We start from the raw sequence: 17,225 nt of genomic DNA on the forward strand, positions 1-17,225 counted from the left end.
CTTTTGAAGCCGATTCCTGAACCAATACCACGGGTGCAGTCCTGGGCGGCGCCAAACTCCCTTTTCGTTTTACCGAGTCTGCAAGATGGTTCAGGGCGGGAGATTCTCGGCGCACTTGTATATATATATTGTCGCTCCAGGTTGTCCACCTCTTGAGTAGCACACGAGCAGCAGCTTAATTTATGTGTAGGTGAGGACGGGGATCCGCTTGTACATGCCGCTCCGTAATGGATCTGCCCGACGCGTTTCGAAGCTCCATCTGCTTCTCTTCAGGGGCTTTAACGGAAGCGGTGTGCGCACCCGCTGACACACTTCTCCAATTTCAATATGACACACCCGCCGATGGGAGGCTCCGATGAAACTGTGCATTATGGGAAGTGTGGTGCGGAAAGCACATAATCAAGTCCTGTATGGACCCCACAAGTGGGCCGGTCCTCGATCCCATGTACGGCTGCTGTTTCACTTCCGTGACCCCCAAGGGTAACGGGGTGGTGCATACTCCGCGGCTGGACTGCCGCGTGTAAATTGTCGCTCCAGGTTGTCCACCTCTTTAGTAGCACACGAGCAGCAGCTTAATTTATGTGTAGGTGAGGACGAGGATCCGCTTGTAGATGCCGCTCCGTAATGGATCTGCCCGACGCGTTTCGATGCTCCATCTGCTTCTCTTCAGGGGCCGACCCCGTACGGAGCGGCGTCTACGAGTGGATCCCCGTCCTCACCTATACATAAACCAAGCTGCTGTTCGCGTGCTACTCAAAGGTGGACACCTTCGAGCATTGATATATATATATATATATATATATATATATATATATATATATATATATATATATATATAAAGAACTCCGTTTCCCACACGCTGACAATTCCCCCAGACGCGGGGCAAGAACAGACACGGACCACCAAATTGTCAGATGCTGATTTATTCAGGTGATGTCGCCATAACGTTTCTGCTCCTTCGAGCCTTGATCACATGACATATATATAGTTGACAAATCTTGTTAAGATGTATAGGTTGTTTAGATGGTTCTTTATCATACTCAGGTGTGAGGTTGGTCCCGAAATTTCAATAGACCTTATTTCAGGTGAATTTGGCCATGAAGATAGATTTTACTTCTTTTTTGAAAGAAGCGGTGGAGGGGTTAAGTCTGGTTTCTGGGGGTAAGGCATTCCATATCCTGGGTGCCATTCCAGAGAAGGTTCGGTTATATGTTTTCTTCTTGTTACATTTTTGTGGTTTCTGAAGTAGGTTATCTGCACTTCTTGAGTATCTGAGCCCACTAGATATCGTCAGTTTCTGTGCCAGATAGCTAGGTGCATTGTGATGCATGGCTTTGTGTGTCATACATGCTATTTTCAGATGAATTCTGGCTTCCAGAGGTAGCCAATTCAAGGATTGTAGGTCCGGGGAGATGTGTGTGCTTTTTTTAGAACCAGTGATGAGTCTCACTGCTGCGTTGATTGTTGCTCTTAACGGTGCTGTTGATGCTTTGGGTAGGCCGCAAAGAGAGACACACCAGTATTTCACTCTTGGTATAACTAGAGCTTTTTACTGCCTGCTTGAAGTCATTGTGTGGTAGGAAGGGCTTCATTTTCCTCAGTGTGTTTATCTGGAAGTTTGCTGCCTTTGTGGCATTGCTGATGTGTTTTTGCATATTGAGGTTACTGTCCAGAGTAATTCCTAGTGATTTTGCGGAGTCCACGATGGTAGGTTGAATGTTGAATGATGTAAGATGTTTAATCCATTCTTGCATTTTGGGGACTTGGGCGGGTGGAGCTATCAGCAGGAATTCGGTTTTTAGGGCATTCAGTTTGAGGTGATTTTCTGCCAGCCAGGTTTGAGTATTCCTAAGCGTTGTATTAAGCAGTTTGATGTTGTCTAAGGTGTGAATCTTAAGGTATAGTTGTGTATCGTCGGCGTACATGTGATATTGCATGTTAAATGCATGTAGAGTTTCGGTGAGTGGTTCCATGAACAGATTAAACAATGTCAGGGATAGTGAGGACCCTTGCGGGACTCCCAAGGTTACTGGGACGGGCTTGGACAAGGAGTTGTTGACTTTGAATTGTTGTGTCCGATTTTGAAGAAATGAGGTAAACCAGCTCCTGACAAAGCCATCCTGTGTTCCAAGAGGTCTATCAAGTTCTCATGTTTGACCGTATCAAAAGCTGATGAGAGGTCTAGCAGGATGAGTAAGCCGGATCCATTTTGATCCAGTATTTGCAGTGCGTCGTCAATTATGTGGGTCATGGCTGATTCCGTGCTATGACCTGCACGGAAGCCTGATTGATGTTTGTTAAGAAGGTCAAAGTGATAAATATGCCTCGTTAGTTGAAGGTGAACACATTTTTCCAAAAGTTTGGCCAATGTCGGAATATTTGAAATAGGGTGATAGTTGTTTAGGTCCATAGGGTCGGCCGTGGGCTTCTTGAGTATGGGTGTTACCTGCCCAACTTTGAGGGTGTCTGGGATGCAACCTTGTTAAAGTGAGATGTTTATGATCATGGACCAGAGAGGTAGAAGGAGTGGAGTTAGGTCTTTGACAGCATTTGCGGGGAGAGGATCAGTGAAGTGATTAGCAGGGTTCAGGGCACTGAGTATTTTGCCTATGTTTTCTTCAGAGTAGGTGGTGAAGGAGGACCAGGCTGGGTCATTTTTAAGGTTAGGCTTAGATGGTGCAATTGGAGAGGGTGCAGTTAGAGATGCTGGGGTGGTCTTTGTGTGTGGTCTCGATTGTAAGGTAAGATCATTTAAGAGGTCCCTCTTGATGGTGTCAGTCTTCAGAGTGAAGAAGGCTGAGAATTCTTCACAGTTTGGTTGTGGGCCAGATCGGTCTTGTGGACGTTTGATGTGCCTCCTTAGATTGCGTTTTGATAAGTTCAAAAAGTTTTTGGGGGCAATTTCTTGCTTGGTCTAGTTGTAAGCTGAAAAAGTCTGCTTTGGTGCGCTTGATCTTACGGTAATATGTATTTCTCTTTGTTCTTAGGATCTTGAGGTGATTGGCGGATGGAACTGATCTCCATGCGCGTTCAGAAGTTCTTAGCGCACGTCTGTCCTCATTCAGTGTTTCAATGTACCAAGGCTTAGAGTCTTTTATAGAGGCTCTCTTTAGTTGGAGAAGTGCAACCTCAATAATTATCGAGGTCATGGCAGATAGGTAATGATTGGTGAGATCGTGTACTTCGGAAGACCCTACAGGGGGCCGGAGTAGGTTATAACTGGAGGAGGGCAGAGTGTTAGGGTCGATTTTTTTCAGGTCTCTTTTCCATACTTTTGGTCTTGTGGATTGAATCGGGTTCAGTTTCACCATTTTCTTGATGAAGAAGGTAATAATGTGGTGGTCTGACCAGTCACAAGGTAGGACCGACTCTAGCTGATTGGCGTCTCATTTAGATATTATTAAATCCAGTATTGAACCTTTGTCGTGTGTGGGGATGTCACAGATTTGGGTTAGGTCTAGGTCAACTAGGAAGTTTTTGAGACTGTTGACCACTGTATCCTTGTGATCGTTCCAGAGAAGATTGAAGTCTCCAAGGAACATTTGAGCAGTTTGGCACCCAGTGTTCGTTGATACCATATCCATGAAGTGTTCGGTGAAGGCGAGGTTGCCGCCTGGTGGATGATAGATGGTGTGTAAAGAGCATACTGGTTTGCCGTTACTGGCGATGTCGAAGCATATGTATTCACAAGAGGGGAAAACTGGGGATATTGCTCTGTTTATTGAGATGTTGTTACGGTGTATACAGGCGATACCTCCCCCAGGTTCATCAGTTCTGTCTAGTCTGAAGATGTCGTAGTTAGGTGATATTAATATGTCAATGATTGGTGTGGAAGATTCTTTTAACCAGATTAACAATATCAGGTCTGGTTCTTGTGTGAGAATGAGGTCAGCTATGTCAGCTGCGTGTCTAAAGGCCGACCTACAGATTAGGAGTATGCATTTGAGTCGGTGCGTGATGAGGGATGAAGTAGGTTCCTGAATGGGGGGGACTTTTCTAAGGTTGTTGTCGATGACGCCTCTAGTGTTGATTTTGTTGGTCCTAGGAGGGTTGGGGGGATAGTGGGGATCGTCAAAGAAGGGGAAGTGAGCCGCTTCATAGGGGGGGGGGTTATATGAGTGTAGCAGAGAGAGTAAGTCACTCTCCAAGAGCTGACTGGTGCTTCTGATTGGTCGGGAAGATTTATTACAGGAGGGGACTGAGTTCCAGTTGGGAGGATTGAGTTTGAGTTTCGATTTGCCTGTTGGTTGGTTCAGAGGCCAACTAGATTCGGGCCGTGGTGTAGCTCTAGCTGCCCATGGTTGTCTAGCTATCTGCTCCTTGAGTGCTTGGAGTTCCTCTTTGATTTGCTTTAATGAGATCATGATCTCGTCAAGTCTAGAGTTTTGTGCGGGTACGAGTAGGGTAAGGGGCTGTGTTATGGGTATAGATGCCTGCAGTCTGGTTCGGTCGGGTTTGTGGACTGGGGCAGGTGTGAGTGGGCTTGGGAGGGGTGCTACAGGTTTGGGTGGGTGTTTTGTAGTAGATGGGAGGGTTGTGGGGGTAGATGACTGGGAAGTGGGTGTAGGAAGTGTTGTGGATGTGAGTGGGTGGGTGTGAATGGCTGGGAAGTGGTTGTGGGAGGTGTTGTGGAAGTGGGAGGGTGGGCTGTGGGGGTGGATGGCTGGGAAGTGGGTATAGGAAGTGTGCCTGGATCCAAGGTGTTATCGGAGGGTAGCATGTCATACAAGTGCGCAAAACACAAAAAGGGGACAGGGTAGAAACCAGTAATCTTCATTACTCTGAGTCCAGGTCTTCCTGCCAGTATCATATAATGAGCAGTTTTCCTGTGCCACAGAAACCAATTACTTAGCTAAGCCAAAAAAGTTCCCCTAACATGGCGCCTAATACCCATCATGCATAAAGGGAGGAACTAGTCAGGAACAGATCCGGAAATACCAAGACAAAATATGAAGAAACAATCACCATACAGAAAAAATGGGAGCTAGTGCCTCAGGACAATGACAGCAAGAGCTGCACTCGGAGAAAGATTACTGGTAAGTTTTTGGGCATTGCCTCCTCGTCCCTCTTCATATCCCAGTTCTTACACTATGAGCCAATAGCCAAGCTTATGGTGATTGGTTCTTAATTACCAAAATAAAGAAAGAAAGCTGCAAACACTACTTTCATGATGCAAGACCAGTGAAGTTTAATTGTCATAAGACGCATTATACACCATGTTCTGCAGATAAGATGTGTGAACCAAATTCGGAAGATGCCTCCATCCACAAATGAAGTTGATAATGGTAACAAAAATGTTGGGCTAAGCCCACTTGCAGCATTACAAATGTCCCTTATGGATGCTACTTTAAACCTCACCCAGGCAGAGGAAATGCTCAGAGTAGAGCGACTCTGGAACGAAGTAGATAGGGAAAAATGAGCAGCATCCCAAGCGGGAATGATAGTCAATTTAATCCAATGAGGGAGAGTAGATGAAAATGGCTCAAGACCTTTCCCAGATAGACCATAGGTCACGAATAGGTAGTCCAGTCATTCATTAGGGCTAATAAAGTTAGAGATAAAAGATCCCTCCTAAACTAGAGTAGCCCCTCTACATGCAGGTGAAACGAGGACTTCCTCCCTTACTTGCATTGAGATGACCACCCAACTTGGTCGAGGGCTTTATAACATGGTAAGATGCTGGGGGTATACCTACAGCATTCTCCCGGTCTGTAATTGGATAAAGGTGTCCCGAAATAACACGCAGGAATCGAAACCCAATGGAGGGTAGAAAATGAAGCTAAACAACTACATGATCCAGCATGCATTGCTAAATACGAACTCTACTTAAAAAAGGCACACCTGAGGCCAGTCAATATACTGATAGCAAGCGAGGAAGATGTAGCAGTGACGAACTTGGTTTTCCTGAGTGGGTCTCTGATGAGAAGCGCAATTGCTTCGAAACGTGTAAGGCCATGGGACTTGATGTCGGGATGGAAAGCTGCAATGTTCTAATAAATATTTTGTGAACAATTTGCGAGTGGTGTGCGGCCTCAAATCTGAGCATCCTTGTAGTAATACAAATCAGGGCGCCTTCGGCCGTGGAGGGATTGCACTGCCTGGGAAATATTAACAGGACTGCCAGAGAGGTAACAAACCTCTGTGATGTGCCTCGAACAAGCTACAGATTCAACATGGCAGAGTTTCATCCAGGAGCCTAATGGAGGGCTTTAAATGTGTCCCGAAACAACGTGCAGGAATTGAAACCCACTGGAAAGTAGAAAATGAAGCTATATGTAGCAGCGACGAACTTGGTTTTCCTGCGTGGGTCTCTGATGAGAAGCGCAATTGCTTCGAAACCTGTAAGGCCATGGGACTTGATGTTGGGATGAAAAGCTGCAATGTTCGAATAAATGTTTTGTGAACAACTTGCGAGTGGTGTGCCGCCTAAAATCTGAGCGTCCTTGTAATTATATATATATATATGTATTACCTACTGGTGGTCTAAAATAGGACACTGCTTCGGAGCACCTATCTGCAACGCACCTGTATGGTATTTAATACAGGGAAATGGTGGCCTAGTAGGGCCGAGGGACTTTCAGGATTAAAAGAGACAAAATTCCTTAACGTAAAACACGTCAGAGAGTGTGTTTGCACATGTCACATCAGGCCCCATCCCTTCTCTTCACTAATCTTTAAATGTGTCCTATCAGTTTGCCAAAACGTAAGTACTTATAACTTTATCTTGTTTTCTGTTTGCAGTACTGAAATTATTGTACTTCTTACTCGTATAGTTAAGGATTGGCCTAACCATTAATCCTAGTACAAATAATGTCTTTATGTACTATGCAAACAGAGGGCTACTTTTTAGGAGGTGCCACACTTTTTATACAATTTTAGATATTTTATATACTGACATCTCGGTGTAATATCCGATGTTCTTTAACATTTGCAGGAACTGTTTGTACGGGATTTTTAATACAAGGTTTTACTTGTTTTATCTTTTGCTATTGTGTTATGTTTATTGTGTATGTATGGCCTTTTTATGGTATGTTACCGAAATAAAGTACTTTGACTGACTGACTATGCAAACAGATCTGAAAGAAGCTACAAAGTATTAATACAGTCTTGAAAACACCCAGTTTATACCTATGTAGTTTTGGAATCTCACTGTCGTAGGATATTGTGTGACCTGAAAAAAAAAGATTTGATTGGTTCATTGTACCTATTGAAGGAACACAACCATTTCAATCATTCTTCTTTGAGTATCTTTGCAGACATAAGTCTGTGCTTACCTCCTATCACTCTCATGCAATTTTTCAATGAATCAACTAGCAATATGTTCTTATTGTAACAGTCTGCCAATACCAACGCACTTATGGGGAAAATTTAGAAGCATCCTGTGCTAACAATATGTCACTTTTTGTAACATAGTTATAGAACAAGACACTCTTTCATATTTACAATGAGAGGAAAAGGTACTTTGTGTACCTTTTTTTCTCCATGTAAATACGACCTCATCATACACACCACTTTGCGTTGAAAGGGCGTTCTATAGGTGTTGCTGTGTGTGTTTGCACAGAACACTCATAGAACAAGACACATCTCCCGATTCATCATAAATCATAAATCTGGACATGTGTGTGAATGCTGCACCATTTTCCAATTGGTGTAGCAAGGCACAACAAGGAGAATTGTTTTCATTCCTCCTCATTTTTTCTCTTTCAATATATGCTATAATGCACAGCATACATTGAAGAAGAAAAATGCCTTCACTGATGGTTTTTGTGCAGGAAGTTGTGTCTTCCTGCACAAAAACAAACTCCACAAGACACAGATATCCCTGCACCATGGTGCAAGGGTGCCTGTGTCACCACATTGCTGCAGTTTAAGCAGCAGTGCAGAGGGAAGCATAGACTTGGAACATATTTATGTACATATGTTGCATCCCTGTGCTTCGGAAGTACCACAGCAGACTGCAGCTAAAGAACTTACAGTGTCATGCTGCAGAACTTCCTTATAATTCTGCACTTATACATTCACCATACACTGCTAATGCATTCTTTCAGTCAATTATCCACTACACATATATTAAACCAAACTTTCACACACTATCATACAAATATAGCTCTTTTTTTAACCAGAGAAGTTAGTTCTGAAAATAACTTTTTTTTTGTTTTTTTTAAAAAAAATTGTGTTTTACTGAACGATTTTTTGATTTTTTTTGTATAAAAAAAAGCTGAACTGGAGCAACAAATCAATGAACTTCTGGGGGAAAAAAAGTCTAGCACCGATGATTGTCTAAAGCCCGGCAAACCAAGTCCACAGATTGCTCTCCATAGCACAGCAAACAATTTCACCTAATGCAGTGTATTTTTGCATTAACGAATTGGGGACGTATATCCTGATGTTGGCTTGACGAAGACGTCCCCAAAGTGCTTGCTACTGCCGGTGGTGGTGGTGGGTTTTCTTGTAGTCTTCGGCACTCCTCGTGTGCTAGATTTACTGGATGTAAAATTTCAAATGTTTAATCATATTTGCGATCCCACAAGAATACTTTTTGTTCGGATCTCCACTTGAGAGTACTGATTTGCAGATCTTACAAGTCACCTTGGTGGCGTTTACTTTTTTCTGGCTAGCAGGAAATGTAAAAAATGTCCACACGATGGAAGAGTACATCTCAGGACGTGCAGGCTCCAGTACAAATCCTTCATAGTTTGAATCTTCAGAATCAGATGATTCATGCTGTCCAGAAGCCATTCTTCTTTAATCAAAATCAAGTCGCCTTCAATCACCAAAAAAATCAGGTTCTTCCTAGCAGAGTTGTTGCTCCAAAGAAGCTCTAAGAAAAATGATTGAAATGGGTGGGGTACTTCAATAGTTAGAATAGGAAGTGTTACGAACCAATCAAATATCTTTTTTCTGGTCACATGGGATCTGCATAGCGTGCGCACAGGCAGCACGCACCCAGCGCGACTTCGTGAAATTGCATTTAAAAGTAATATAAGTTCATTAAAACTAAAAGAATATTATTTTCATGATTCGATCAGATAATGCCCTGCCTTAATATTTATAATAAATATAAATATATATATATATATGTTTTTAGACATTAAAACATTTTGTGGGAGTCGGGCACCCACAACGTCTAACACGTACATGACGTCACGCCGAATTGCGCGAGCGTTGCGTAACGTAATACGTACACATCGCGTATGCGCCAGGAGTCGCGTACCCGTCGCATAGCGTTCGTGGAGGGAAAGTCGTACCCGTCGCACACACAAAACGTATCCTACACAACAATCCTAAAATGGCGGGTAGGTTCCGTGCCGTGATCGAGAAGGGTGCACGACTCTAAAAAAAACAAAAAAAAAAACTATATAAATATATTTAAAAGACTATAAAATAATAAAAATATATATATTTTATTTCAAAAATATATATTTTTAAAAAATATATGTAATGTAATTTAAAAAATAAGATATCTAGAAATAAATAGATTAAAAAAATGTAGTAAAAAAGTATAAAAAATAGAACAATAAATATATTTAAAAATTAACATCTAAAAAACCTTCGAAATTCACTGAAAAAACCATAGGTTTGAGGCCTGTTATAGTTAGGAATTATCTTTTAAAAAACCTTTGAAATTCACAAAAAAAACATTAGTTTCAGACATGTTATAGTTAGGGATTAGCATTTAAAAAACCTTAGAAATTCACTGAAAAAAACATAGGTTTTAGGGGTGTTATAGTTAGCTGGACATTTCACTCATACAAAAGCATTGAAATTCCTCCGTTATAGTTAGTTGTACTAACTATAACTCTTCCGCTTGCAATCCACTGCTGATGATGTCACATATTACATCATTCATGACATTGTCAGTGACATCACTGATGACATCTCAAATGACATCACGGATGACATCACAGATGACATCATCCACATGACAATGAGGTACACCTCATCATACACTAGTACAACCTTTCATCACTCACTATAAAATATAAACTGCAATTTTTGAAACCACTCACTCACCAACACAAGTTTCTAAAAACCCACTCACTAATTTGTACTTCTACACACACATCTAAACACTTACCTATACATTCACTCATATATGCTGACAAAGATCAATAGAACAATATTAAATATACTTGTACACCTATATCAACATTACACACCAGGACATATCCTACTCACTTATGCAGTCATGCTACTCACTTATGCAAACAATTGATCATACATACATTTACTCAGCTACACACTTAAATAAACATAACTGTATTTATTGGCATAGAAAGTAACTCATACTTAGTGAGCTATATACTCCCTATTATAAGTATACAGTTTTCCATACAGTCATGCAGATAACCACTGTTTCTTACATATATACTTATTTATATACACCAACTATCACATACAGTGCCTTTTATATTTCAACATTCTTGGACGTGTATCATTAAGAAATATATATACTCTTCACCACGCGCATAAAGAGATTCACTCACCCAAACAACAGTTTCGACATGCAGTCTTAACATCATATACCTACTAAAACAACTATTTACTTATCTTTGGACAGTCACACACTGTCCACCCAACCCCACACACATTCACTCTCTCATACAAATACTCACTTAACTAATTAAAAACTAATATAGAGTTTGACATAGGTAGTAACCAGCTTATGCAGTAGTTTACAGAACAAGAGAGAAAGTGATAAATATATTCAGACAGTTTAATCACTATACCATATGTTCAGTGACACACTTTACATTAGGTACTTACAAAGTGTTACAATCATAGTGGTACTAAACTCTCCATCTACACACTTATACATCCACTGAGTCTTCAATGCAGATTGCTATATATATATATATATATAATACTCGCAGCCCGTCCCGACATTGTCCGGGTATGAAATAGAATGTGTGCAATGTGTGTAATAGGCAAGGGAAATTTATTTTAAAATCTCGCGGTAGACAAAATTTTTAGCATGAAGTGTCACAAAAGTTATGCATGTGTGTGCAGATACTATGTGTACCTCGGAGTAAGAAGTATTAGCAGATGTCTCTAGTGTGTATGTACTCCACTTCTGTAGGTAAGCGTGTGTGAAAGTGCATTCAGTTGTAAATTTTGTGTCCCCGCAGGCACGCTGAATCGCGTCATCCCCCGCTTGAGGCCCGGCTCCAGTTTTGTTTGATGTTGTGCTTGTGGTGTAAAGTCGTAGATGCAGAGAGTTGAGTGGGTGACAGCACGTGCTGGAGACGCTGCGCGTGTGGGAAAGTGCAGTCAGTTCAAAGGTCAGTGCCCCAGCAGGCGCGCTTAGTCGCATCATCCGCCGCCTGAGCCCGGCTCCAGCCCTAGTTGATGTTGTGCGCCTGGTGTCAATTCATTTATGCAAAGAGTTGAGTGTGTGACAGCGCGATGGAGACGCTGCAGTTAGTGTCCCCGCAGGCACGGTTCTTTATGCAGAGAGTTGACTGGCTGACAGCGCGCAGGATACTGTGCAGTTATTGTCCCCGCAGGCACATCAGTCGCGTCTGCCCCCGCCTAAGCCCTGGCCGCGCCCATTGGCCACGCCCCTTGCTCCCGCGCAATTGCCGCACCCATTGGCCTTGGCCACGCCCCCGGCCCAACGCACACGTTGTTTTCCACACGCCCTAAAGGCACGTTTTATTTTTGGGGGATGTGCCGCGCGATTGTTGCCGTTTGTCACGCCCATTGGCCACACCCCTTGGTGCCGCGCAATTGCAATTGCCGCGCCCATTGGCCTTGTTCACGCCCCCAGCACAACGCACACGTTTAAGGAACACTTTTTTTTGTCGTCATGCCGCGCCACGCCCACATCCACAAGGGACTACTTTGCTGGTAAGGTTCTTTTACCTTTCAAATGTATATGGTGGGCATCTGTATAGCCTATGTCCTTCTGCTGCAACTGCCCTTTCTTTCCAATGCTGTATTGGGTGTTGTGATTGGTGCTGTGGTTCCTGAGATTACCCGTCTCAAAGGTTTGGGCTCTCTCTTTATAATATTAGTATGGACTTATTTAAATATGGAAGTAAACCACATTCACTGTATGATGTCATCTGTGATGTCATCAGTTTAAACCCATTTAAACAAGAGAATCATAGAATGAGAGGTTTAAGCCACTGATAGTCTCAGTTTTGGGGATCACAGTTTAGTTGGTACACACCGCAGACATTATTTCGATCTAATATAAAGACACAACTATGTATTCCCTGCCTTCAAATAAGTACAATAAAGGAAACACAAGCTAAACCATGGAACCTCTTCGCACTTGCTATCATATAGTTACAAATTACTGGACCATTAAAAAAACAAAACATGAAAGCACACCAATTTATTAAGAAGTGCATGCCAGAAAAAAACTAATCTAGGGAGAGAAGAACATTAGGATGTGGAGAACACTGCAAATAGCAAAGAAATGGACAGTGTAAGGAGAACCGCATACAAATAAACTAGAAAATGTCCATTACCTTAATACGGACTTCATGAGCCTTTGGCGGAGCCACCTCTACTTCCTCAATAGACAGAGGTTTTCCTACTTCCCAGGCAACAGCTGCCTTGCAAGTAATGATCTACAGAAAGAACAAGTGCATGGAATTATTATTGGTGTTGGTGTTTGCCGGCATTCCAGCGCATTTTCTACACACCTACAAGAGGTCTATTATTTACAGCTATCTTGCATACACGCACTGTGTCATTTGTTGTTCAGCGTTGTATTCACTATCTGATACAAGAATTCTGTCTTCTACAACACCCCGAGACTGACTCAAACACAAAATAAGCAAAGTTACCAGAGAGAAGGCCACATGAAAGACTCCTTCACTGATTCTCAACACACTGCTTCAGACCAATAGGCTCATTTAGTGGTATGTTTCTGGTAACTGCTTTATTTTACATGACGTTGGTCAAATAGGGAACAATTAAAAACAACTTCATAGTAAATGTTATAAAAATCCCACGCTGGCAGTTAGTACACATGCTTGCAGAATACACACACAAACATGCACAGGGGCTGGTGAACTGACACACAATTGGCCACAAACAAATCTGACCAATATTTTTTTTTTTTTAAAACCTTTATTCATAAAAGAAGGAGATACATGCGCAGGCCCACAACCATCATGGCCGGCCGCAAAAACAGTCAATGAAACAGGAGAAACTAGAGCAAATCAGTAAACAGGATATATCGAAGTATATAAGGAGTGGTTGTGGGGCTCGCAACAGGATATGAGGTTTTCATTGTAAAAGTTCAGAAGAGAAGTAGGGGCTGCAACAACAAGGATGTCACACCTCAAAGGATAGAAGCACCAAGGATACGAAAGGGATTTTACCCCGAGTACTATCGGAGATAGGCAATGACATAAGCATCTATGCAATCTAGTCAGCCATGGCGATGATATTGGACAATAAACCATATTACAATAAACCGCGTTTCTAAAATCACCCCAGAGAGCCTACCCCCCAAGAACAGAAAAACAGAGGCTCATCAAAAAGCCGGAAAAAGAAAGAAAGGTGCGAGACCAAGAGACAGCCAACCCTACTAGAGAGGAAAGAACCCTCCCAAAGACGGAAAAGAGCGATAGGGACCATAGAACAAAACAAACTAAAATAACAACCCCCCCCCACACACCCGCCACCCTGCACCCCTGTAATGGCTACGGCCTAACCCACTAACAGCGTGCCTGTCGCCCCGAAACTACCCCACAGAAGGGAAAATATAAGAAGAAGCGGAGGAGGAGAAAAAACAAACAAGCCCCCGGACACCTGGCACCCCCCCACCAGCGGCAACCCCCCCATAGCACAATCATCACCAAGCAATACTAAACAGTCAGCAATATTACGGGGAGTATAGTCACCATGAAAACTCCCCCCCACCTCCTACCCCGAGCCCGGTGAGGGATTTGGTGCAGTCCCGGCAAAACTAAACGGAGCAACCCCAGAAAAACAGAAGTCAACCCTGCAAGCCTCACGAGGAGATCCATTACCAAGGGCACATCAGTTGCAAACAAAGTGAGCGTCTCAAATGGTCCGAAGCAGTGGCAAGGGGCAAATACACCTCAAAGTCAAAGTCAGTCTGACCAGTGCGAATCCGTTCCGGAGCACATCCCGACCAAGCCACATCCGACCAGAGGCAGCCAAAGCGACCGTGGCAGATCAGGGCAGTGAAGATGGAACAAAGTCCGGTCACAAAATGGCGGCATCCCTCATGCAGACGGGCCGAAACAAAGGAAAATGGCGAGCCCCGTAGACGGGACCCTGAGACTCGACAATGAAATGCAGGACAGCCAGCGATGATACACCATCGGATAGGAGATGTAGAGGGAAGACCGTGTACTGTAGAGGATGAGGGAAAAGTGAGGCCGACTCTCAGAGAAACAAAGTCGGGCTGCCGCACGGGCCCCTTGAGATGGCCGGTCAATTCACTCGACTGGACCGCAGATTTCTGTGCAGGCGCTGTAGCGTCCGTGGCCGGTCTCGAGCAGAGATCATCCAGTTTCGCCGCCAGGGAGACACATGCGTCAGTAAATTGCGAGCGGAGCGCCCCAATCGCTGCCATTACGGATCTCAGCGAATGTGCGCCATCCACCCCCTCCATTCCGGGGTCCAGAGGACGGAGGGGGACACAATCTCCAGCCCACATCGCCGGGCTACGGGTACACATTTGGTGATAGTAACAGCACGGGCGCCCCAGACTAGCAAATCAGCACACACACCGGCCGTGGGTGCAGCCCGTCAGCCCCCCGGACGGGAAACGAGGGTCAGGCACACAACCCACAGTCACGGTGCAGGAGGATCACAACACAGCACAGTGTCTCTACTCCGGCATCATCCATCAACGAGGACAAGGGACTCAAGGGTGGAAAAATATTCAGACCTGGAAGACCGGCCACAATCGTGGTCCCACAGCCGATGTTGATCAGGTCTCCCTCGGGTACTCCAAAAATCAAGGTCCCGGCGGCAGCCCGGGTGTAGACCAAAAATAGAACACGACATAACTTCGTCGCTGAAGTGAACAGAAAATCCGGGAAAGCACCGTTGGCATCAGGCAACCTTCATACATCCAGGCTCAGGGCGTGGGTAGAGGATAGACAACAGGATAGACGGGCCGCCGGTGGAGGTCCAATCTGACCAATATTGATTGTTGCGTAGAGTTGATGACTCACCTACTTGTATGCAGACTAATACTCAAAACTGCCTCTCGGATGCCACCAGCAGAACATACAAAAAGTGCATAAAACTTAAGACCAAGGGGTGGCTTTGACTCCAAGCCTGGAAAAAACTGCTCGTTCTTGAGCCCTGCCAACTTTCTGTTCCAATACACAAACCTGGCCCATCCAGAGGGCTCCCAGAGTTCCATGGTCACCTACCTGCAGTCAGCCACCCTCTCCCCCGGTGACTGTCCTGAACTGAGACCGAGCTGCGGCAGTGTCTGGGGGCAAAGCACTGACGGGTGAGTCCCCTGCGAGGCAGTTAGAACAAGGCGCGGCCCTTTTCGAAACTTGAGCCTGATGCCACTGCCCTTCCATTGAGGGGCAACCAGCCTCCCCATGACACTTAAAGCTGGAGGATGCGACCTGCCGTGGCGTCTACAGTAGGTAAACGCGCCCGAAGAGCGCTGCATGCTGCATTGAGCCTTCTCTTCTCCCAGCCCCAGATTTTCCACACTTGACTGCATGTCATCATCAGTGGCTAAAGGTGCAGAAGGGGCCAGGACCTGTGGCCCTGCCCTACGTGAGTGTGTGCGGGCTACTGCGCAGCAACCGGGCACACAGACTATCTGGCTGCATCCACAAGGCACTTATACCCCTGAGATTAGGTCCCCAAGAGGAGCTTTGGGCGAGTGGTATCAGGGTTTTCCCACCCCTTGTTTGCCCCTAGCGCGGGAGTGGCCCTCTTGAAGCCTGCCTGAGCCCCTGCAGCTGGAGGGCCAGAAGCAGCTAGCAACAATCAGCCCTCATCCACCACAAGATACATGGACTGGTGGTGGTGACGCACATGAGGTACGAATACTTAAGGCGAGTAAGGATTATGTACCTGGGGCCATCATCCTCACACAGACCACTCCTTCTAGTGCCTTGAGGTAAGGCAGAGGGAAGCCCTCATCCTTCTGCACTGATTAGCGTTAGTTCACAAAATGGGGGAAGATAAGCAAGCGGGCGCACAGGCCTACCAGTGAAGCACTGACAAAAATAGTATGGCCGTCCCCAGACTAGCCAGTGGGACCTGCCTGAGCTACCCCCTTCCCGTACCATGCAAACACAATCCTACAGGCCATCCAGTAGCCTTGATCCTCACTGGAGGGAAGGACTGACAAGTTGACGGTAGACGCGTCCCTTCTGGACCTATGCAAAACAGGTTGCAGAAGCTGAGGAAAGCATCTCCAAGGCCAAGGACACAAATCATACCTTTTGCCTCCAGAAATCGTCCCATCACCTTGTAATGCAAGCAGAAGATGCAGAGGGATGTTCCTGCAGAAATAACATCAGAATTGTGGGGGTCCTTAAAGGGGCAGAATGTGATGATTTGGCTGCAGTACTGGGTCCCGAAAGATAAACTATCCACCTGTTTTGTGGTGGAGAGGAGGCATAGGTCTCTGGCATTTAAACCTCTGCCAGGAGCTCCGCCGCAGTCTATCATCACTTGCATTTTCAACCGATGATATTCTGAGTTTTCTAGGTGACTGAGATGTCATCATGAGGCCCTCCCAGAAACCAGGCAGTCCTGCTATATAATGCAACAAAAGTGCTGATCTTCCTGTTCTATACAATAAAGGTACAACAGCAGAGATGTCCATATAAGGGTGTGAAGCAAAAACTGAGACAGCCCAAGGTACAATACATGCTCCTCTTCCAGTCACGATTGAAAGGAAATCTATACAACTAATACACTGTTCTTTAATATTTCAGAGGCCACCTGGGAATGGCTTGAGGAGAGACACAACCGTCGACGACCAGCAAGACGCTAGCCTGTACACTTAGGTGACTCGACAAAACGGCTGATGTTTACACAGCTGCCACAAAGGTAAGGACGCATGCGGCACAGATGTTGCTGCATGGAGGGCTCCAAGGCTGACCCCCAATCAAGACACTGACCATCTTCGGATCCAACACCCTCAACAGCCATTCTTTCCACCACATGGAGGGGAGTGCTGGACCCTCTGCTCGATCTTAGTGGTCGACATTGATTCTGCTAGAGTTTTTTGGGGGGTTTTGTGG

The 17,225-nt window shown here is 44.7% G+C and overlaps 1 protein-coding gene across 2 annotated transcripts in view; it reads right to left on the minus strand.

Moving 5' to 3' along the window:
* Positions 1-17,225, minus strand: part of LOC147727492 (alcohol dehydrogenase 1A-like) — a 382,065-nt gene that overhangs the window by 266,759 nt on the left and 98,081 nt on the right. Inside the window, exon 2 of one of the 2 annotated variants that reach the window (XM_086961569.1) lies at positions 12,480-12,581. The exons of the other annotated variant lie outside the window; for it this stretch is intronic. Coding sequence (XP_086817695.1) covers positions 12,480-12,581 — 102 coding nt within the window. The remainder of the gene's footprint in view (positions 1-12,479; positions 12,582-17,225) is intronic. 2 annotated transcript variants of the gene reach the window in all.

The sequence above is a fragment of the Lissotriton vulgaris genome, chromosome 3_1 (assembly GCF_964263255.1).
Source record: "Lissotriton vulgaris chromosome 3_1, aLisVul1.2, whole genome shotgun sequence".
Lineage (NCBI taxonomy): Eukaryota > Metazoa > Chordata > Amphibia > Caudata > Salamandridae > Lissotriton > Lissotriton vulgaris.